Source organism: Bombus pascuorum, chromosome 13 (genome assembly GCF_905332965.1).
Source record: "Bombus pascuorum chromosome 13, iyBomPasc1.1, whole genome shotgun sequence".
In the NCBI taxonomy this organism is placed as follows: Eukaryota; Metazoa; Arthropoda; class Insecta; order Hymenoptera; family Apidae; genus Bombus; species Bombus pascuorum.
Genome location: NC_083500.1, coordinates 6,176,546 through 6,197,822, shown reverse-complemented (window position 1 = coordinate 6,197,822; position 21,277 = coordinate 6,176,546). Strand labels below are relative to the sequence as shown.

The 21,277-nt window shown below is 28.4% G+C and overlaps 4 protein-coding genes across 6 annotated transcripts; 2 read left to right on the top strand and 2 right to left on the bottom strand.

The window, feature by feature from the left end:
- Positions 1-43: 43 nt before the first annotated feature.
- Positions 44-10,348, top strand: LOC132913318 (ATP-citrate synthase). Of its 2 annotated transcripts, none has more exons than XM_060971574.1 (11): positions 44-183; positions 5,555-5,909; positions 5,986-6,179; positions 6,258-6,568; positions 6,715-7,033; positions 7,115-7,547; positions 7,627-7,952; positions 8,029-8,548; positions 8,641-8,946; positions 9,046-9,463; positions 9,545-10,348. In XM_060971574.1, the coding sequence occupies exons 2-11, from the start codon at positions 5,568-5,570 to the stop codon at positions 9,634-9,636; spliced, it is 3,261 nt and encodes a 1,086-aa protein (XP_060827557.1). In that variant the 5' UTR covers positions 44-183; positions 5,555-5,567; the 3' UTR covers positions 9,637-10,348. The 2 variants fall into 2 exon arrangements, with proteins under 2 accessions (XP_060827557.1, XP_060827556.1); XM_060971573.1 differs by lacking the exon at positions 44-183 and adding an exon at positions 2,973-3,131.
- Positions 9,544-13,923, bottom strand: LOC132913321 (solute carrier family 35 member F6). 2 transcript variants are annotated; one of them, XM_060971577.1, is made up of 8 exons: positions 13,776-13,923; positions 12,589-12,686; positions 12,380-12,527; positions 11,958-12,305; positions 11,772-11,856; positions 11,534-11,692; positions 11,313-11,467; positions 9,544-11,215 (listed from the first exon to the last, which is right to left on the bottom strand). In XM_060971577.1, the coding sequence occupies exons 1-8, from the start codon at positions 13,818-13,820 to the stop codon at positions 11,048-11,050; spliced, it is 1,206 nt and encodes a 401-aa protein (XP_060827560.1). In that variant the 5' UTR covers positions 13,821-13,923; the 3' UTR covers positions 9,544-11,047. The 2 variants fall into 2 exon arrangements, with proteins under 2 accessions (XP_060827560.1, XP_060827561.1); XM_060971578.1 differs by lacking the exon at positions 13,776-13,923 and adding an exon at positions 13,630-13,769.
- A 723-nt stretch (positions 13,924-14,646) lies between these two features.
- LOC132913313 (uncharacterized) lies at positions 14,647-18,595 on the top strand. Its single transcript, XM_060971565.1, has 10 exons — positions 14,647-15,070; positions 15,223-15,528; positions 15,594-16,234; positions 16,299-16,511; positions 16,636-16,959; positions 17,034-17,232; positions 17,292-17,464; positions 17,535-17,632; positions 17,700-17,961; positions 18,023-18,595. The coding sequence occupies exons 1-10, from the start codon at positions 14,941-14,943 to the stop codon at positions 18,536-18,538; spliced, it is 2,862 nt and encodes a 953-aa protein (XP_060827548.1). The 5' UTR covers positions 14,647-14,940; the 3' UTR covers positions 18,539-18,595.
- Positions 18,596-19,018: 423 nt separating this feature from the next.
- Positions 19,019-20,453, bottom strand: LOC132913316 (uncharacterized). Its single transcript, XM_060971569.1, has 2 exons — positions 20,119-20,453; positions 19,019-20,043 (listed from the first exon to the last, which is right to left on the bottom strand). Exon 2 carries the CDS (start codon positions 19,960-19,962, stop codon positions 19,111-19,113), a length of 852 nt encoding a protein of 283 aa, XP_060827552.1. The 5' UTR covers positions 19,963-20,043; positions 20,119-20,453; the 3' UTR covers positions 19,019-19,110.
- Between the last annotated feature and the right edge of the window lie 824 nt (positions 20,454-21,277).

The following is a 21,277-nucleotide window of genomic DNA, read 5'->3' as shown; positions in this document are numbered from 1 at the left end:
TGATCGTAAGGATGCATCGATAATTTTGAACCATACTTCACACCAGTAATATCGCTACAGTAATTTAAAGTAGTTTTTTTTCATGAGTTTGTACTTTAAGTAGACATCTCTCACTTGTTTTCCAAATAGTGAAAGCTTCTCAAATTATTTTTAATATCATCATCTGTGCACAGATTGCAATTAGTAAGTAATTTTGTGTGTGTGTGTGTCTGTGGGCGTGCCTCTGTGTGTGCGCGCGCGCGCATATTATATATGGATACACACATATTATATATGTATATATACATATATACCGAAATAAAATTTTTATTACTTTTCATAGTAACAAACTAACCTTACATAGAGGTCAAAGTAAGGAATTTTTAATTTGTATCAATAAAAGATCTAAGAATCTAACAATTATATCGTTACAAATTTAATAATTCATTCAAATAGGTTTCCAATTACTTTTTGTAATAACAAACTAATCTTATGTGAAGGTAATTTCATAAGAAACATTTCCGGTAACAAATATTTAGCAATTTAACAATCTTTGACATTAACGTATTTACAATATTAAAATCGAAAATGGATTATTGAATTGACACTAGAAATAATAGAAGTGATTCTTTTTCTTTTTTATTCGATGTTAAATTTGTTATGCAAAGTATAATTTGTATCAAACACTAGGATAACATAACCTTAGTTTTTTATAATTTTGAAAATAGTACAATTTCTTCATCTATTAAAATCATTTTAAAAGATGTTACTTTGTAGTGAAATGTATAATTTACATAAATATTTAAACAATCTAATATTTCAGAGGTTCTAAGTACGATTTTTGTGTGCTTCCTTTTGTTAAATCAAATTATTGTAAGGATATGATATATTCAAATTTTAGTCTTATCGTGACGTAGCAAATGCTGATGATTTACGCAAGAAATCTTGTGTGGTGCTATTATGCTGCCATTATCTGGTATTATGAATTTCAAGTAAAAAGCGGCATAAATTTATCATAAAGGAATTATCCTACAATTTGTTTATTAGATTTAACATTAGCAATTCTCATGTTTGTATATATACATCTTTATATACATTTTTTCCAATTTCCTTATCTTTTTTCTCGTTCTTTTTTTTTCAAGAATTGTCGTTAAGTATTATTTTCAAGAGTCGGCAACTTGAAAAGGTCAAGGTTAAATTTCAGTTCAATGTAGGCGACGATCACAAGTAGAAAGATAAGCACGAAACTTTCATGAAGCTATTATTAGTTAAATTCGGTCCGCTTTTCATGGTTAGGAATAATTTGTTAACTTTCTTAGCACCCTATAGACTACAGATATTCTTAGAAATGTAGATGTTCATAAGAATTAATATTTTTATGGACATAACTGTAGAAATAAAATCAAAATAGGTTTTTTCAAATTAGATTTTCTTTCTTTTAATAGTAAGAATTAGAAATAAAGATATTAATTTGTATAAATAACTAGTGTACATAAGTACTATACTACATATAACCTAACCCCAACCTGTAGTTATGAAATTACGTATCAACGTTTGATATTTTGTAAGAGAAATTTACGACTATATAAGATTCAAATCAGACTTTCCAGTCAGACTTTGTATTCAATAAAGTTAATATAAACTACTAGATATCAAATTGTATAGTAGATTTATCTGATGATAAATTATTTAAAAAGTCAATAGATAGTGATTTTCTATTATTTTTTCTAAGCCGGTAACTTAAATAAATGGAAGCGTGATTATCATGAAATAATCGCTAATAAAGCGATGCCAAGGTCTGATTGTAAGAAAAAAATTCATCATATAATAAATAATTGATATGAGTTCCTAGATATTAATTCGTAAATTCAATCAACTATTCGTTTTTTGTTTTAATATACAACTAAACTTTGTAATTAAATCATAATTATTAATTAAAGCATTAACTCATTCAATTCGCCCTTAAGTTTTAAATTTAATAATTTTCTTGTGTACTATACTAACATTCAAAGATTAATATTTTTATATATAAATTCATTAGTTATGGTCAAATCTTCTTAAGTATATATACATATCTATTAAGTATATAATATTTTTAATGTATTTTTAAGTACATTATACAGTTATATATTGTACAGTAATTTCTCGAATGATTAAATCGTGGATTAATTATATAATAATCAAAAGAGTCTAAGAACCTTTATTATCTGTCCACGTGGAGACCACTGATCGCGTTATAAGTCACGTGATGAATAGTTAATTCTCGTATGATTCTTGAATTTGAACATTATAATTCGAGCCGCAATATATGTAAAACGGAGTCAAATGAAATGTATTCAATTCTCTAATAAATATTGCGTTATCATCTCGTAGATACACTCACAAGATCTTCATTATATTTTATAACCGTGAATATATGACACGTAACGCTTTTAAATTTAAATATATATGAAAAAAGAAAAACTAAAAATTTTCTCTTATTAGGTAATAACAAATTAACAGATATGATATATCGATAAATTAAAAAAAACTACATATACAAATTTTTTCCTTTCTGATTATGTTTGCACAAGAGAGAAGTATTCTAATTATTAACTAAATGATAAAATATGACCAAAACGTATATGAAAAATTGTCAATTAAATAAACAGATTAAATATTAGAAATTTTGTTAATTGGAAAAAAATTTAGGAACTTCAGAACTTACAAGGTTATCTTGAACTAAATGTTTAGATAAATTTTGTACAATTTTTTATTCAAACTTACAAATGAATCTAATTCGCTTAATTTTAAATAAGAACCAAAAGAACTTGTCCCCATGATTACATAATTCCAAGTAAGGGAGCACTTTTATATTCTAATCTTTAAATTGTAAAGAATATAACGCATGACACCAAGAAGAGAAAAAAGACGAAAATGGGTTAATACGATCCGTGGGAGAAAAAAACAGCAGAATCGTACGATATCTTGAGATATCGTCAGCTTTTGGTCTTACATATGCGCGCAGTGTCACTTTGAACATTCAGTCAACTGCCAGCGGTTTTGCGTGGCAGACGTTCTATGTTATCCTTTGAATAGGTTACAAAATTTAGTGCTACAAAATATCAATTTTTTAGTCTACATAACGTTTGTTTAATAGGTGGAGCATAAAAGTGAGTGTAGTTTCATTTTGTAGTTCTTTTATTATATATTTATTTTTCTGTGATTTCATCAATAATACACTAGGCAATAGGAATATATTCAAATTTCAGTTCATCATTTTGATGAACAGAAACATTTTGTAGTATTTATATAATTTCACTTAATGTAGACTTATCAATAAAATAATATAGACTATTGCAATATAGAAAATGAAAAAATAAAATATGATGACGTGAAATACCATGTAGTCGCTAGTGTCAAAGTGAAAGTGTTTCTTCGAGTTTCTCTTACTCTCCTATATTTTTATGCGATCGTTCAGACATGGACTTCTTGTGACATGGATGATGGTCTTAATTAGATTTTCATGATTGGATTAATGAAATATTGAAGTCATTATGTTCAGTATTGCCTTGCTAAGTGACTGCTAGTCGGGACCGAATTTGGTTAGTTAGCAAGGGAAGATATATATCAGGAATTCCGCCACGGCATGAAATAGATAGATAGGTACAGACAGTGATACTCGATAACCTTCCCGAGATACCAAGTTTCTAAACTCAATAGATTGTTCCTTCACTGGAAGAGTAATATAAATAAAAAACGTAAATTTTTTTTAAAATTTGTTTAATTGAGAGAATTTGTAATAGAAAATTATTAATCATATTAATTTTTTCTTTTAAAATAAAAATGAATAGTTTTTAGCTTGCTATTCGAATACTTATAGAAATCTTTTACGAATATATTATATGTGTTATACGAAATATCCTGAAGTTTTGTTAACGTTGTAGTGAATAGACTGTAAATTTTTATGCATTTATGAGAAATTTGATGGTACAAAAATGCATAGATAATATACAATATGAACAAGTATATAAAATGTCGATTGTGTAATGCTATAGTTTTTAGTAGGTGGAACAATTTTTTACGTAGATTTCATTTTTTAAATTATATTTATAAAAATATAAATTTGCACAAATATCCGTAATTTATAATTATAGTAATGAGATTCGACTATCATGATCATGTTAAAGTCTGAAACGAATTTGAAAATGTACATATAGGTCATAGTATATTTAGTGGAAATACATAATTCGTAAAGATCATACAAGTATTTAAATTTTAAATTATTCGTTACATTAATGAGCTGAAATATTCAGTGGAACCATCTGTAACATTTATTATATATTTAAGATACCTGTATTCATACTATGTACTAATTTTTTATTAAATAAATTTGTAAATAAGTTTGCATTAAATATTTTGTAACTTTTATATATTATAGATAAAAGATTTCTGTAGTGTAAGCCATTCTATTGCATTGCTTACTATTAAAATAACGAATTAATAGAACTTATTTTAAATTATAATATCGTTTTTGTATACATAATTTAGTATAATGTATCAAATAAATAATAATTCAAATAAAATGTTTGTGGTATGATTAGCGGCGGTCAGTTAACAAGACACTAATATATTTTCTCTTTTGCAAATCTCATTTGAAATTATAATTTTTCTAGTTGTTCCTGACGGATAGTGTCTATCTTGCTCATACTTTACATCAGCATTTTAGATTTTGTTTAGAACGTTCTATGTAACGTTCTATATATAAACTTTATAATTACGATCTTCTAGAATAAATTATAGTTTATAATTGATAATTATCTGTATATTTCATAGATTGGAAAAGTTCACTAAATATTTGTTACATTCGAGTTATTACATATATTAAAATCTTTTACTTTTATCTATATTGTTAGGTATTATTATCATTATTATATCATTGTTAGGTATTAAAGTAATAAGTTATTTATTATTCGTAATTTTTACATTACAGTCTGATGGATTATACCATGTGTCTTATTATACATGCCAAGATGTGAATACATTGCAGATAATATACTTCGATGATTGTGTAACTTCGAATGGTTATTGACAAAAACGCATATATTATTCAAAGTATATGACGTAAAATAGAGAACGTTTCGGGAAAAGAATATGACCTCAAACTTTATTTTATAATTGTTTATTACATTGAATCTGCCGATATTTTAAGAACTTTTACTAATTCTTCCTAAATTAAGGAAAAATATTAGAATCATTTTTTGTAAATTTTTTCGTGAAAAAGAGGTTGGTTTACGATAAAGTTAAATAGTAGTTATACTATCTCAATAAATCCCTTTTTATGGTCTCTGTAATGCAGTCAGCCGACTTTTTCTTACAATCGTCCAATTTAAATTCTCGAAGCCTTATAAAACCAAATATTATTTCATATATTTTTTTTTTGGAAACGTATACTATAATTTTCCTGAGTTTTGAATTTTGAATAATAAAATATTTTTCTTTAAGCATTGAGAACAAAAAGCTATTCGAAATAAAAGCTTAAATTTTTTATGTTTTATAATAGGTTTCTATTAACACGCTTTGTATTTATTTTTAGGAACTCTTAAAAGATGTCAGCGAAAGCAATTCGTGAAGCAACTGGAAAAGATCTCATTAATCGCAAACTTCCTTCTGGCACAAATGCAGTGAAATGTCGGTTTGTGACCATTACAGAAGACACAAATTGGACAGACATTGTGAATGAGCATCCATGGGTCCAAACTGAAAAATTAGTGGTAAAACCAGATCAATTGATCAAACGGCGAGGAAAGCTTGGGTTAATTAAAGTGAATGCTGATTTGGCTACGGTAAAACAATGGATTGCAGAAAGAATGAACAAAGATCAACAAGTGGGGAATACAACTGGAAAACTGAGAACATTCATCATCGAGCCTTTTGTTCCTCACAAACAAGTAAACTAATAGGACTAGACTATATATATATTATATAAACTAATGGAATAGATATTAATAGAGCTTTCATTTGTAGGAAGAAGAAGCCTATGTTTGTATCTATTCTCACAGAAATGCTGATACCATTTTATTCCATCATGAAGGTGGTGTTGACATTGGAGATGTTGATGCAAAGGCCTTGAAATTAGATGTACCTGTTGGAGAAGAAGCACCAGATCGGTCTACTATAATCAATAAATTATTAATACACGTAGCAGATGACAAAAAAGAGTAAAAATATGTCCAAGTATATTATCTTCTCATTTTGCATACACTTCTTGGTAATGAATGTTCATATTTTTTTTTCAGAGTGATTGGCAAATTTGTAGAATCTCTATATAAGCTTTATGTTAACTTATATTTCACTTACTTAGAGATAAACCCATTGGTGGTAACAAAAAATGGAATTTATATACTTGATCTCGCTGCAAAGTTGGACACAACCGCGGACTTCATCTGCAGACCTGACTGGGGAGATATTGATTATCCACCACCATTTGGAAGGGATGCTTATCCAGAAGAGGCCTACATCGCCGATTTAGATTCTAAATCTGGAGCTAGTTTGAAATTGACTATTCTTAATCCAGCTGGTCGGATATGGACAATGGTTGCTGGCGGTGGTCAGTAGAAGCGCACAGCAGTATCATTTACGTGATTAATCGAGTTTATTCTAACAAAATTGTGATTGTCAAATCGTTTGTTTTATTTCAACAAAGGTTTATCGCTTTCGGTTGTATGTTTCATTTTCTAATCACCTTTCTTCCAGGAGCATCCGTGATATACTCGGACACTATTTGCGATTTGGGAGCCGCGAATGAATTAGCTAATTATGGAGAATATTCTGGTGCACCTAGCGAACAACAAACTTACGAGTACGCAAAAACCATTCTGAGCTTGATGACAAAAGAAAAACGGCAAGAGGGGAAAGTATTGATCATTGGTGGTGGTATCGCTAACTTTACAAATGTGGCTGCCACTTTCAAAGGTATTGTAAAAGCACTACAAGAGTACCAGCCTAAACTCGTAGATCATAATGTAAAAATATTCGTAAGAAGAGCGGGGCCTAATTATCAAGAAGGTCTAAGGTATAAATACATTTAAATAATGTAATTCTAATTATCATATTTAGCAAATATTTAACAAATGATTTATATGTCGAATTCTAGAATTATACGTGAAGTTGGTAAAAGACTCGGTATTCCCGTTTATGTATTCGGTCCAGAAACTCACATGACAGCTATATGCGCAATGGCCTTAGGCAAAAAGCCAATTCCAGATCCTGAAGCGCAGGAATTTTCAACTGCAAATTTTTTGCTACCCTCGGGACAAGATGTAGGTCCTTCAGCTCCCTCTGCTAGTGCTTCCTCTTCACCCACTAAACAGTCCAAACTAAAAGCAAGCGACTCTGTTGACGGATCATCACACAAACAGCTCTTCAGTTGTAAAACCAGATCCATTATCTGGGGAATGCAAAATAGAGCTGTTCAGAGTATGTTAGACTTTGACTTCGTTTGTCGTAGATCCGAACCATCCGTAGCTGCCATTGTATATCCTTTCACGGGTGACCATAAACAAAAATTTTACTGGGGTCACAAAGAGGTATAATTTAAATAATTGTTTTCATTTTATTGAATGAAATTTGTTGAAAGTATAATACAATTTCTTTTTTTAATGATAGGTACTCATTCCTGTCTATAAACAAATGAAAGACGCTATGACTAAACACACAGATGCTGACGTTATGGTCACGTTTGCGTCCTTAAGATCCGCATACGAAAGCGCTGTGGAAACCATGCAATTCCCTCAAATTCGAACAATTGCTATTATTGCTGAGGGAATACCTGAGAATATGACGAGAAAGTTAATTTTAATGGCGCAACATAAAGGCGTTACTATCATCGGTCCAGCCACTGTTGGAGGTCTCAAACCTGGTTGTTTCAAAATTGGTAATACCGGTGGAATGATGGACAATATTCTTCATAGTAAACTTTACAGGCCTGGCAGGTACCACCATTGTTCGTTATATTATAATATACTTTTTCTCAAATCTTGCTTTATACTAAGAAATTGTTATTTTTAGTGTTGCATATGTCTCTCGTTCTGGAGGTATGTCTAACGAACTAAATAATATAATTTCCAAAGCTTCTAATGGAGTATTGGAAGGTGTCGCAATTGGCGGAGATCGTTATCCAGGAACAACATTTATGGATCACATTATACGTTATCAAGAAAATCCGGAAGTGAAACTTATAGTACTTCTTGGTGAAGTTGGTGGTGTGGAAGAGTATGAAGTATGTCAAGCACTGAAAACAAAGAGAATTACAAAGCCATTGATCGCTTGGTGCATTGGTACCTGTGCCAGCATGTTCAATTCTGAAGTACAGTTTGGTCATGCTGGATCTATTGCTCATAGCAATTTAGAAACAGCTTCTGCCAAAAATGCTGCATTAAAAGAAGCTGGTGCTTTTGTTCCTGACAGTTTTGATAGCTTAGGTGACTTAATGCAGACTGTTTACAATAATCTTGTGAAAGAGGGAGTGATAGTACCTGCACCGGAAGTTCCTCCTCCCACTGTTCCTATGGATTACAGTTGGGCTAGGGTATGTTCAACTATTGCATTATTAAATTACATATTGATGTGTATACATATGTAAGCATCATGAAGAGCATCCTCAACTTAATTCTTTTTTAGGAACTCGGTCTGATACGAAAACCAGCTTCATTCATGACTTCGATATGTGATGAACGTGGCCAAGAATTATTATATGCTGGAATGCCTGTAACAGAAGTTCTTAAACAGAACGTAGGAATTGGTGGTGTAGTTTCATTATTGTGGTTCCAACGGTGCTTGGCGCCAATGTATTGTAAATTTCTTGAAATGTCTTTAATGTTAACAGCTGATCACGGGCCTGCCGTGTCAGGGGCACATAACACTATTGTTTGTGCAAGAGCTGGTAAAGATTTAGTTAGCTCTTTAGTATCTGGTCTTTTGACTATCGTAAGTAAAAAAAAGAAATTTTATACTATGTTATTTATTTTTGTGTATTACTTTCATGTAAGAAATAATATTAATATTTGACAAAAATTTTAATCATAGGGTGATCGTTTCGGTGGTGCATTGGATGGTGCGGCTCGTATGTTCTCTGAAGCATATGATGCTGGATTACATCCACAAGAGTTTGTAAATAATACACGTAAGAAGGGCAAACTCATAATGGGTATTGGTCATCGTATAAAGTCTATAAATAATCCAGACATGCGGGTAAAACTCATTAAAGAATATGTAATGGAGCATTTCCCTGCCAGACCGTTGGTAGAATATGCACTGGAAGTTGAAAAAATAACCACGAGTAAGAAGCCTAATTTAATCTTGAATGTGGATGGTATAATTGCTTGTGCTTTTGTTGATATGTTGAGGAACAGCGGAAGCTTCACAAGAGAAGAAGCACAAGAATATATCGAAATTGGTGCTATAAATAGTTTATTTGTTCTTGGTAGAAGTATAGGTTTTATTGGTAAGTATTCCTGGTTCAGTGCAATGATGTATAAAAAAGTACGCACGATACTCAAACAATATAATTATTTTATTATTGCAGGCCATTACATGGATCAAAAAAGGTTGAAACAAGGTTTATATCGACATCCGTGGGATGATATTTCTTATGTATTGCCAGAACAATATAATTGAATTCATCTTCCATTTACATTATTTGTCGTAAAAGCATAATAAATGTTGCGTATTCATTTAAGAAATTTAGATAGTTCTGATGGTTATGTCTTACATGTTTTGCTCATAATTGTGAGAAATTAGAAAAAGTATCACGTATGTTTGGTTTGATATTAAATGCTATAATATCAATGCATAAGTGAAACCTCTTGTATGATAAATTAGTTTTCCTTGTCGCTAGTGGGTTATATTCGATATAAATGCGATTTTAAACTTAAGTTGGCGGCGACCAGAACTTAGATATGAATACGTGAAACAGAAAAAATTAGTCTTACAAAAAAACATTCCATAAAGCATTTGTAATGTGGTCAGAAAACAGAACTTGAATTGAAAATATTTTATAATCGCTGATTAATGTGCAGTACATTATTATTTTCTTTTTCATAATTATAATTCACGGAAGATTATAATTCACATAATCTTTTCTGGTTTATAAAAATGTCAATATTATTTTATTTAGAGAATGTTATTAGGTATACGTGCGTGCTTAAACATGCGTACTTGTATATCATTATTACATACATATGTATATATGTATGTATATATAAACATGTGCTGTATACACATATGTAATATGTGTATATGCTACGTTAACAATTTTCTGCACAAATTAGTTTATCACGTATATATAAAGTCTGTAGGAAATAATAAATACATGTGACTCTAAATACTATCCCTCTGTTTTAATATCTTACAAAATTTAATATCTTAACTATACATAGAATATAGAAAATAAGTGTTCTACACGCGTATATTTGTTAATAAGTATGAAACTTATAAAAAAGCAAAGTAGGTAGAGTAATAAAACCTATTTAATTAGACTTCATAGGTAGAAATTTCAGTTCAACTATTTATGAATACTACAAAATAAGGAGAGCAGAAATATACCATGAAGAAATAACTTAATATTTCCTTGCAATAATACATCTTTTAACACATTTTTTTTACAGTAGTAAAATATATTTACGTATATGTATAAAATACCCTCATTTCATTCAAAATACCACCTATAGGTAGAACCTTGAGATTCTGCTACAAGATTCTGCTATACAATGAGAATTTTGTTTTAATTAATGCAATTTTTTAAAAAATTTGTATAAAAATTGGGAAAATACTTATTTTTCACATTCAACTTAAAAGATAAATAAAAAATTCGAATTTTTCTAACTATAATATACATTTTACAAGAATTGTGCTAATTAATTAACTTTGCAAAGGTACTAATTTTGATAAATTTGATGAATTTTGCAAATGAAACAAATTGAAAGCATTTTACATATTATTGTGATTGCAGACTTTAGCGAAACTATATAATAGTTCTCAACATTACAAAATAGTGGACATTCAAGTACACTTAAAGAGAAATATATCTTTATTGAGTTTCTGGAATATCATCTGCTGCTGTATTAATAATTCGCTCACGATCAGTTAGTGGTGGTTTATGACGGCCTAAACGATATCTACATTTTCTTACTAGTTGAGGAATAATAACGTTGTTATAACAACACATTCCAATGAGTAGAACAATGAAGCCAATGAGCTAAAAATTAAATAGGTACACGTTTATATGTGACTTAATTTTAATTTTAGATGATACAATTTCATTATGAACAGAAAAAATCAATTATAAAATTTACCTGTAAATAATGGAAGGCTTGCCACCTAAATGCTAAAGAGAAAGCCCATATGATAATTGTTCGAACACTATCTAATATCATCCTTGTTGTAGCACCAATTTCTTTAGTAATACTAATACCAGCAAAGTTAAAAAAAGCTATGCTGAATGATATACCTGTAAGAAGATCATTTAAAAAATAAATTTTAATAAATAAGAATAAATATGTCTATATATACTAACCAACTATAGCCATCAGTAAATAACCACTATTTCCAATCTGGATGAATGCATCTTTAGTAGCTTCAAGGGTTCCTTGCGAATTGTCAGCAAAAGGAGGTGGAACATGTATAAAGTTAAGCGGAATCATTATAATGCATATAGTAATGAATCCAAATATACCTAAATAAAATATGTTTGTTAGAATATATTTTTATGTACTAGATATTTCAGAAACTTGTATTTCAGAAACTTCATAAACCTTCCCAGCCAACTGCTTGCAACGCTGGTATATTCTGTCCTGCTATGAACTTTTCTTCTATTACCATTTGTACAGCTATTATAACCTATGATAATAATTATTACGCAAATTAAAGCAATTTTCAACTATAAAATATAAAATATACAAATATACAAAATATATAAAACATATAAAATGAAGTTCTACCTGTGCACATATGATAAGTAAATCTCCAGTTAAAATAGAATTTGTGCTGACATCGGATTTTTTCATAGTTATGTCACTGAGCCCAACAAGAGCTAAACCAATTATAACCATTATTATACCTAACCATTCCCTACTAACTAGTTTTTTATTAAGAAAACCCATTGAGAGCACAGCAGTGAATATTATAACAGCACCACGAAACATTTGAAAACTACTAGCATATGTCATATTCAAGCCGACATACATAATAGAAGTAGCACATGTATCACATAAAGCAGGAATCAGTAGAATAAAAGGATTAAATACATGTGAGCCTTTAGTTAACGGATTGCTGTCCACAGAATTATCCTTTAATATGATAAATTCAATTTTAGATATTCCATATTTAATAAATATATGTATATGCAATGAAAGATGCTTACTCCTCTGCGACTATAATAATGATAAAGGATTTTAAATACTAAAAGACACATCATCTCTCCAATAAACATGAAAGATGATTGCATAAAAGGATGATTAAAATGCCTAGGTTGACCATTTTCATCTGGTACAACTTGTTGATCTGCATATCTAAAAATATAAATTTAATTACTCATAATTTAATAGTTTGACAATTAATTTATTTACATACTTTACAAATAAAGTATTGAAAGATCCAGTAACAACCATAAGTGCTGCTAAAGTACATTGATAGCGTGTCCATGCCATTTTTAAATAGTTCTGCAATCTCTAAAAGCAAAATTTATAAATTTATAAGAATTTATTTATAAGATATATTTATAAGAAACAGTTATACATTAAAATTATAATGATAATTCAAAGATATTTTTAATAATGATAGTGTATACAATGTTAAATTTATATCTGTGATTATTAACTCAATAAAAATAAGGTAATGTGATAGTATGCTTTCAAACAATAAAAGAATGTAAATGCTTATTCTCAGTAATGATTAAATGCTTTCATGAATATAATTATGAAATATGTTTCCTATAAACTTAGTACTTTTAATTAGGGCATCAGAAAAGAATTTATTTTAATGTAACAATATAATTAGAGATAACTTTCATATTTAAAAAAAGATATATATTTATATATTGATATTGATTAACAATTATAGAAATTTCATATCTTCATATTCATAAACAATATTATAAAATCAAATTCTTTTAAATTCTATAATACAATGATTACTTGAAAATTTAAGGTACGTGTACTAATAGGAAATAAATGATTCACGACTCATTGCACGAAGATAAAAATTTATAATTGTCAAACGAAAGACGAGCAAATATTTTTATTACTACAGCACAGCTCACATCGTACAATAATTTAAAGATCAATCAAAATCATATAATTTATTTCAAATAAGTAAAAATTGAAAATATTGAGATTTTCCGAAAATAAATAACGAGAAGCTCATAAACGTCAGATTATATCTTTCAACAAACAAGAGATTATTATAATATTGAAATATAGTTATTACCCAAATGATTAAGATATAAATAACTTTTATAATATAGATTCCTAAATATATGATAGTAAATACGATAAAAATGATAATTTTCAAAATTTTTAAGTTACAGTAAATTAAGTGCACTGTAAAATTAAGTGCATTTGTCGTTAGAATAGAATTAGTGAATAATATTTTGAATTTTTAAAATGGTATTACCACTATTATAAATTATAATAAACCACTATTGTAATTTATAAAAAATAAAGCAACAAATTCGAGTTCATTGCACGGAAATGACAAAGGCACGATAAATAGACATCACCACAGAAATGGTGAATGTAGCACTGTTAACTGTTACTCACATTCACGTTACTGAAGGAATAATCTGAACATACCAATCTCAGCATTAAAGGTTCTCAATTCCAACAATTTTCTATATTTTGTATGTTAAGCGCGCAATGATACATTTGTAAATATTTCATTCTGTTATAATTAGACTGCGGAATAATAAACAATTCTGAAAATATTTAGAAGTTGCAAGATATTTGACGCAATATATATATTTTGTATACATACATATACATACATATGCATACAGATGCATACAGATGCATTGATATATTATATATTTTGCAGAAATCATAAAAATATTTAAACAGGTAACCATCCACAATATTAACAAGTTTCAGTATTTAGTGGGATCATTTTAATACTTATTATATGCTTATGATGACTATTCATACTGTATATTAATTTTTTATTAAGTATAAGATTATACTATTGTAAGGTTATATAATATAATATATTGTAACATATATAATATAAGATTATTAATTTAGAGTAAATATTTTGCAACTTCTAAACACTTTCACATTTGTTTAATAGTTTACCAATATAATTATGATAATTGAGTGTCATTATGACGCGAATGAAATTTTAAAATATTTCGTATAACCAAGTATAGCACACGTAATGTGTTCATAAAAAGTATATGAATACCTATGTACGTATTTTTACAAGAATAAAATATTAAAGGAAAAAGAAATATATTCTACTTATATACTTTTATAAGCCTAAGAAATAAAATATATTCCTATAATGATTAAAATTTATGTATAGTTTTGTTTCTTTGAAAAAAAAAAAGATATATTATTATTTTGTGATACATCAGAGATACAATTACTGATAATTTGAAAAGCCCGCCAAAAATAAACAAGATCACTAAATGATTGCCCTATAAGTTTGTTGAAAATAGTTCTTTATTTCGGGTCATGCAAGTGTTCAGTTATCTGTAAATCGTTTAATTAAGGAATCAAGTTTTTATTTACATACCTGATTTTTGAGTTATAAAACGCAGAAAATATGTGAGTGGTAGAAATAGTAGTTTGCTGTTCAAAGCAATGGATGATAATATTATGTGCGTATTTTGAAATTATCAGCGGACAAAAAAGCATGAACAGAAAGTAAAGAAACTAAAAAAAACATTTTGTATCGCACAAATATACAAAAATTTCATATCAAAACATAATGTCATCGCTAAATAGCAATAAAAGATTAACCGAAGTTTTGGAGCTATTTCTGTTGCCTAATTATAATATTGTGTCTACTACCTATCTTGATCTTCTATTATCACACATTTCCGAAGATATTAAAGAGTGTAAGAAAACTATTTTATAAATCATATCATAATGTATAGTAAAATTATTATAAAGAATTCGTTTTTTAATCTTTGTTATGTTTATTCCATTTTTATTCATTGTATTCATATATAATTTATATTTCATCATATATTTTATCATTTAATTCCAGGTGACACAAATAATTATGAGAATTATGAATTGCTTCAAAAATGGGTATTAAAAGCACTGCACACATGGAATTCTGAGTGCCTTCCTTCCCAACCTATAACTATATTTACTTTAAAACTCATAGGATTAGTTTCACGTAATGAATTAAGATTTCATTATTGGCAGTTTAAAGATGTGTACAACAGATTGTGTGACATATTTAACCTACGTAAAGATGATTTACCAGTATCTATTAAAATGGCTTATATTACAATGTTATCTAATTTAATCAAACATAGAAGTGGTAGACAATGGATTATAGATTCTGGTAAGTAATATGTGTTTTTTAATGTGTATATAGAATTATAAGATGATAAAATTTGTATTTTATAGATGCTTGGAAAGATGTTGTAAAATATGCACATTGGAATCACACGCTATATGTTACTCGCGAAAGCCATAAATTTTTGTGGCTTTTGCTCTCACATGAACAACAAAATGTTAATTTTTGTAAAGAAGTTATTTTAGCAATGGCAGCACCATTGATAACAAATGCTTTTGACATTCAAACATGTCAAGTGCTGCAAGATAATTATTTGGAAGAAAATAAGCTATTGTGTACTACGCTAGATCTGTTAACCAGTATCATTGAGAATACATTGTTTGCAAATATGGATAATACAATACCTGAATTATGCCAAGAACTCATTGATTTAGAAATGAGGGTAAAAGCACTGTTTGAAGCATGTATTAGTACAAAACTTTTATCACATATTCATAAACTATTCATTCTATGTTTGTTCATTCCAATTAAACAATTCATTAGAGGAGGGAAAAAAACAGAAACTGAAACAGCACTGAAGTTTTACACTGAATTGAATTATATATCTATAATGCTTCTCTCCAAAGCATATGTGGTAGAATTAGTAAAGACAAACAAATTTTTAATGATATTTTGGAAAAAGTTACAATCATTGCATGAATTTTCTTTCAGTCAGGAACATAAGTTTGAACATCAAGCTATATCTATAATGGTGAGTACTTTACTTTTTATACTTTCATAATGGTAAATAATTTAAATATTTTTTTTATAAATAGATTATGCCTTTGGCTTTATGCATTAAACATACATATAAAGATTCTGATATTTTTGATATGTTTGTTACCAAACTGTTTGATGTAACGTGTACAGCTGTACAAAGATTGGGATACAATGTAAGAGATGCTGTACTTAAAAATGATGTACCTTTAGCACAGATTGCCAAAGTTGATATTGACATGCTTTTAGAAATAATGGATATCATGGATAGGGTATGTACAAGAAAAATTTTTGATAATAATGTTATAAATTATTACCAATATGTTGTTTATAGTTATATCTAATAATTCTACATATGTGTATATGTATATATATATGTATGTATTCTCATATCAGGATATTGCAGTTATTGTCTTTCAAGCAATGTGTCATGTCCTAAAAAATTGTGTGCCAGATGCATGCAGTAAAACTGCATGCAGTAAAACTTTAGATAGTATGACTAATGCAACACATTTGGAAAATAGTCCAAGGAAACAAGTATATAAGTTTCCCTTAGAAGGGGATCCCATAGTTGATCATCCTACATTATTATCATCACTTCTAAATGGTTTAGCAGTCATGACAGAGAAGTTTAAGCTAAAATGGCAAGAATGTGTAGAAACCATATGTTTATTATCATTGGCTCAAGAAATTTTAAATCACCCTGGAACATTGCCTATAGTAAGTTTAGATCTATTCATTATAAGATGGTTTATAATTCGTGCATTATAAATATGCTTGAATTTTGTTTTCAGATTTGCGTGAAAGCTTTAAAAGTATGTAAGTTAGCAATTCAGAATTTTATGCCACCTGATTTGGTATTGTTAATAGAAACAGATAGTCACATGAACGAAATTGGGCCAACATTGTTTAAAAGATTACATGATGTCAACTGGGAAGTAAGGGATAGTGTACTGGAAGTTTTAAATACTATAGCTATAATTTCAGAAGACAGTAAGTAATCATTTATGAAAAATGTTATTTTTATATGTAATATACGTAAATATTTGTAGAATATCCGGCGTTTCAAGAATATTTATTGGCAAATGAGTTTCTACAGCTAGCAGTTGAAATTAGCAAGACAGACAGTGAAAGCTATGTTCGAGCATCTGCTTTAGTTTTTCTTTCAACTACTGTTCGTATAAATAAATTATGGAAAGAAAAATTATCGCAATTTGATTTACCTGTATGTGTCGTTAAAAAGTATATAATTTTCGATTAATATTTGATAATAAAACTATATTCTTTTACTTCAGAATACTGCAATAATGCTACTCAACAATGAAAGCGAGGCCATAGTCAGAAAGGAAGCAGTAATTCTATTGAAGGAATTATATGTACATCGTAAATGGCCGTGAGTAATGTTGTGCAGCACTGCTGTCAGTCATATCAATCTCATTGATAAAGTAATTATTTTTTAGGAAAAATATTATCGATTCAATGATATTGACAATGGCAAAAACTGCTGTGCTTGATCTTCATTGGGAAGTAAAGATAAGTGCTCTCGAATACTGGAATCACGTTATAACATCGCATTTGTCCGATCAAGGTGTACTCGATGGTCATTTTCCAAAAGTAACGTTTTCAAAAGAACACAGGAAAATCGTATCTTTAAATGAAACTGAGATAAAACGGAGACTTAATAAAGCATTAGATGAATTAGCGAAACAAAATTGCTTGAGAGTAAGTAGATTTACATAACATAATTCTTAACCAATAAGTCACATCTTACATTGCATTTTAGGTCCTTTTAGTTACTCTAGAAGACAGTGATCTTGAAGTATGCAAAACATCAGCAGCTATAATAAACAAATTAAAAGCATTCCTTTTGAAGTACAAACTTAATGAACCTTTACCAGCATTGCCTCTACCCAAAGATAGTGCCACTTTGGATACCTCTTATGTTAAGTACGAACCACCGGATAACGTTGCAAGTTCCAATTGTGAGATGCTCAGTAATTCTAATAATGTGATAGAAGAAATTCTAGATGTTAATGATGCAAATCTACTTGCTTCTATATACAAACATTCAATAGAAGCCGATAGTAAAACGCAAAAATCAGAGGAGAAAACATTTCAATATATTCCGTGTGTGACTAGGCAAGTTTTTCTCCAAACAATTTTTTATATGGACATCGCTGCATATATTGAAGAGAAAGAGCGATGGTTGACCACGTACTCCACTAGTTTTGATTCAACGTTGGATGATATATTAACAATGTACAAAAAAGGAGATGTTAATTCAATGGATTGCTATTAATCATGAATAATGTCCCTTATAGATTGCACAAAATAAAAACTCAGATCTTCTACATAAGTATGGTATGCACCTTTTGTTCTTACATTACTTTTAAATTTATAATTTTATGACATCACACCACAGTTAAAATAAGATCATGTTATAAATTTTATAATAAAAATAAGATTTTATTATAAGTACATTTATATATTACATAGAAACATTTATAATAGGATTTTTTCTCATAGAATTTGAATAATAAAAATAAAACGAAATTTTCATACAGTGCTTATTTATGCAGCTGATATAGAATAAAATGAATGAATACTTATGTATTTAACATATAAAGAAACATATTAAAATTATTATATAAATTGTTTATGCTCATTTATATAAAACATTGTTTTTATTAATAAAAAGAAAATAAAAAATTTTTTCATCTATATTCATATTACACACAAACATAAATCTGGAAGGTAACAAACTTACAAACTAATCAGATTTCATAATAATATAAAAAGACATTGTTTGTATTATTTGTACTTCATTCAGTCTTTATAATTTTCCATATAACTAAAACACATATATTATGTTTAAAGAAAATTTGCAATGTCAATTTGCTCTGGCTGAGAGTAAATATTTTTGCCATCAACAGACATTTCTTGTTCATCAGCATTCACAGTAATAATAGAATTCCAAGGAAAGTTATTACATGATGAATGATATGTCAAAACATCTGTATCTGTATTAGTGCTAACTACTTCCAAAGCTGTAAACTGTTTTTTTTCAGTATTTTCTATTGGATTTGTTATCTTTGGTACAAGAAATTCTTCATTAATAGTTGTATTAACGGTGGAATCTATATTATTCCAAAATGAAGTTGTTGCTGTTTCACAAGGCTCAGTCTTTACTTGTTTCACAGTTGTATTCTCTATTCCTATAATTGTATTGATTTGCTGTAACATATTTCTTATATTTGTCTCTTCTACACCTGTTTTATCTTTTTTCTTCCTTCCTCTATGCTTCTTCTTATTTAGATCAGTGCAAAGACTTTCAGTGATATTAAAAAATTCTTCATCAGTTATTTCTTTTCTTTGATACAATTCACGTTCCCAAGCAATAAATTGACTACAGTTTATCGAACAATTATCATGGGTGAATTTTTTTGGTGAATTAATTGCTTCATTTTTATATTTATATTTTGGTTCAGGTTTAATAAAAACATGATTGTATATATTTTCATTGTTATTGTTATCACCTAAATTTATAGGTTGCAAATATTTTTTTTTTGTACATTTCATATCATTCACAACTTTGAAGCCTTGAAGATTAATAATAGTTTGCGATAACTCTATTGGATTGTGATGTTGGATATGATGATTATGTAAATCTATGACAGTAGCATTTGGATGCTGACAAATAATGCACTGGTAGAACACAGACATTCTGTAACTATTGCAATTCTATCTTCATAAAGCAAACAATATATAAAATGTTAAGAATAATATATCTATCTTCTTGACTACCTATTAATAAAAATCAATATTTCATATATTTCTAAATACGATAATTAAAAAAAAATAATACAGTTAGAGATTTACCTTCAAAAGATCGTACTTATGAGGTTATATAAATATCCAATAGGGAGATCGAAAGAATTATAGACCACAATATTTGATTATAAATGAACATAACACTTATCGCGCAATAAAATTTTATGTAGATCATATAAAGATTAAATAAATTTATTATATTTTACATGATATTGTCTATTGGACAATAATGTCATACATCCACGTGAAGATCTATGATACTATGTCAATATAACTATATATGTGTCTACATATGTATAACGACATGTAATATGTGAAATAAAATACATGCAAATGCGTAAAATGTTATCATAATATATAATATAAAATGTTTAAATTAAAAAAATTAACAATTTTCTTTAGTGCAAACGAAACTATGTTTTATATAATATCAAACCGTACAATAGATCAACAAATCGATGGCTTACTGCACAAAAAATATTCGCTTTTAGCATCTTCAAGAAAAACAATTTCAAGAGATTAATTTTTATTTTAGTATTTTCGAGAAAAACAGTTTAAAAAATTCAATGATGCTTTATAGTTAAATAAATACTTCTTGCGCTGTATTTATCTTTATCAATGCTATTATAAAATTGGTTGCAAATTGTGCATTTATCCTTTTTAAGAACATAAAGTGACAAAGGCGAATCATGGTTCTTGAACATATCTTTTTATATGTATGTATTAAAAAAAAATTAAGAAAATATAATTTTTTACGAATTTATGAAGTAGATACAAATATGATTTTTATACATAAAAAAGCAAGCTAGAACTATTTATTGCATATGAAAACTCAAATTTCACAAAAAATGGACATGCAATATTTGTGCAAAAAGCCGTCGAGATATAAATCGAAAATTTTTATTTACATAATACAACATAATACAACAGATTGTAGTTTTTTAAAGAAAGGTTAACAGCAAAAGATCGTATTATTTATTTTCCGATTTTCGTTTATTCACCGGTTGTTATATAAGGCGGCACGTAATTTCTTGTAGTGTGACGGTCGATTACGTTGCGATAAATGAAAGTATTACACGGGACATTTCGGCGTTGGTGTTATAAATAAAAAAATGCAAAACTTAAATAGCTGACGATTAAATTTAGATCGTAAGATGCGTACTGTTTGTGTGCATCAGAACGTGCATCGCGAATATCGGAGTAGTTC

Excerpts from the sequence above, each read along its gene's own strand:
- LOC132913318 (XM_060971574.1), top strand. The coding sequence starts at position 5,568 with ATGTCAGCGAAAGCAATTCGTGAAGCAACTGGAAAAGATCTCATTAAT. Across the intron at positions 6,180-6,257 it reads GTAGCAGATGACAAAAAAGA|AGTGATTGGCAAATTTGTAG; the intron begins GTAAAAATATGT and ends TTTTTTTTTCAG. Across the intron at positions 8,549-8,640 it reads TGGATTACAGTTGGGCTAGG|GAACTCGGTCTGATACGAAA; the intron begins GTATGTTCAACT and ends ATTCTTTTTTAG.
- LOC132913321 (XM_060971577.1), bottom strand. The coding sequence starts at position 13,820 with ATGCTGAGATTGGTATGTTCAGATTATTCCTTCAGTAACGTGAAT. Across the intron at positions 12,306-12,379 it reads ATTATTATAGTCGCAGAGGA|GATAATTCTGTGGACAGCAA; the intron begins GTAAGCATCTTT and ends ATCATATTAAAG. Across the intron at positions 11,857-11,957 it reads TACTTATCATATGTGCACAG|GTTATAATAGCTGTACAAAT; the intron begins GTAGAACTTCAT and ends TTATTATCATAG.
- LOC132913313 (XM_060971565.1), top strand. The coding sequence starts at position 14,941 with ATGTCATCGCTAAATAGCAATAAAAGATTAACCGAAGTTTTGGAGCTA. Across the intron at positions 16,235-16,298 it reads ATCAAGCTATATCTATAATG|ATTATGCCTTTGGCTTTATG; the intron begins GTGAGTACTTTA and ends TTTTATAAATAG. Across the intron at positions 16,960-17,033 it reads ACCCTGGAACATTGCCTATA|ATTTGCGTGAAAGCTTTAAA; the intron begins GTAAGTTTAGAT and ends TTTTGTTTTCAG.
- LOC132913316 (XM_060971569.1), bottom strand. The coding sequence starts at position 19,962 with ATGTCTGTGTTCTACCAGTGCATTATTTGTCAGCATCCAAATGCTACT.